This window comes from Ailuropoda melanoleuca, chromosome 16 (assembly GCF_002007445.2).
Source record: "Ailuropoda melanoleuca isolate Jingjing chromosome 16, ASM200744v2, whole genome shotgun sequence".
Classification (NCBI taxonomy): domain Eukaryota; kingdom Metazoa; phylum Chordata; class Mammalia; order Carnivora; family Ursidae; genus Ailuropoda; species Ailuropoda melanoleuca.
Genome location: NC_048233.1, coordinates 87,408,877 through 87,409,713, shown reverse-complemented (window position 1 = coordinate 87,409,713; position 837 = coordinate 87,408,877). Strand labels below are relative to the sequence as shown.

The window sequence follows — 837 nt, the reverse complement described above, 5'->3', positions numbered from 1 at the left end:
CCCCCACTACCCCCGCCAGGACAGGGAATTTCAAACGACCCCACCCCCACCCCCTTTTCGTTCAAAAAACACCCACAATATCTATATATTTTGAAAATGCGATTCCTAGCAACACCCCGGCAAACTTCAAAGTTGGGGTGGGAGAGAAGGGAGGGAGATGAGCGGCAAAGAAATGTGGGTTTGGGCAACAAGTTGCAGGAAAGTCCTAAGAGAGCCGCCCGAAGCCCCGCACCTCCAGCATCCAGGTGGCCACGATCTTCCGCATGGACGGCAGGATCTCCTTCTGCACACACTTGAAGTAGGACACGGAGGGTGCGCAGGTCTCCTCCGCCTTGAGCATGGCCCGCAGCACCCGGTCGTTGAGTAGGTTGGCATCGGGGTACGCCCGGCGGATGGTCTCCACTTCGCAGCATAAGAGTTGGTGTGCCATGGCTGGGGCTCTACTGGGCAGCCTGGGGACGGCGGTGGGTCCCGGGTAGGTCCGCGCTCGGCTCTAGCTCCCGCTGCCCCGCGCTCCCTCGAGCTCGTCTGCCCCTCGCCGGAGCGCGCGGACGCTGCTGCTCGCTGCTACTGCGCCGACAGCCCTCTGGAGGCTCCAGGACTTTGCAACTTCCAACAAAACTCCCCTGTAGTCCGTGTGACGTTACTGTTGTTAAGCAGAGATCAAAGCCGGGCAGAGAAGGGGAGCGGGAGGGGGGGGCGGGCGGGCGCAGGGGGAGGGGGCGCGGGGCTCCGAGCGCCGGGGAGCGGAGAGGGGCAGAGCCCAAAAGCCATCCCGGAGGCGCCGCGCCTGCCCCGCGGCGGAGTTGCCCCCGAAGCCTGGTTTTCATAGAAATG

At 63.4% G+C, this 837-nt stretch overlaps 1 protein-coding gene across 2 annotated transcripts in view; it reads right to left on the bottom strand.

Moving 5' to 3' along the window:
• CCND1 (cyclin D1) overlaps positions 1-634 on the bottom strand; it is a 10,603-nt gene extending 9,969 nt beyond the window's left edge. The window contains exon 1 of one of the 2 annotated variants that reach the window (XM_034645000.1): positions 233-634. In XM_034645000.1, coding sequence (XP_034500891.1) covers positions 233-430 — 198 coding nt within the window. In that variant the 5' untranslated portion in view covers positions 431-634. The remainder of the gene's footprint in view (positions 1-232) is intronic. The other variant, XM_034644999.1, reaches the window with a different exon arrangement.
• Positions 635-837: the final 203 nt, after the last annotated feature.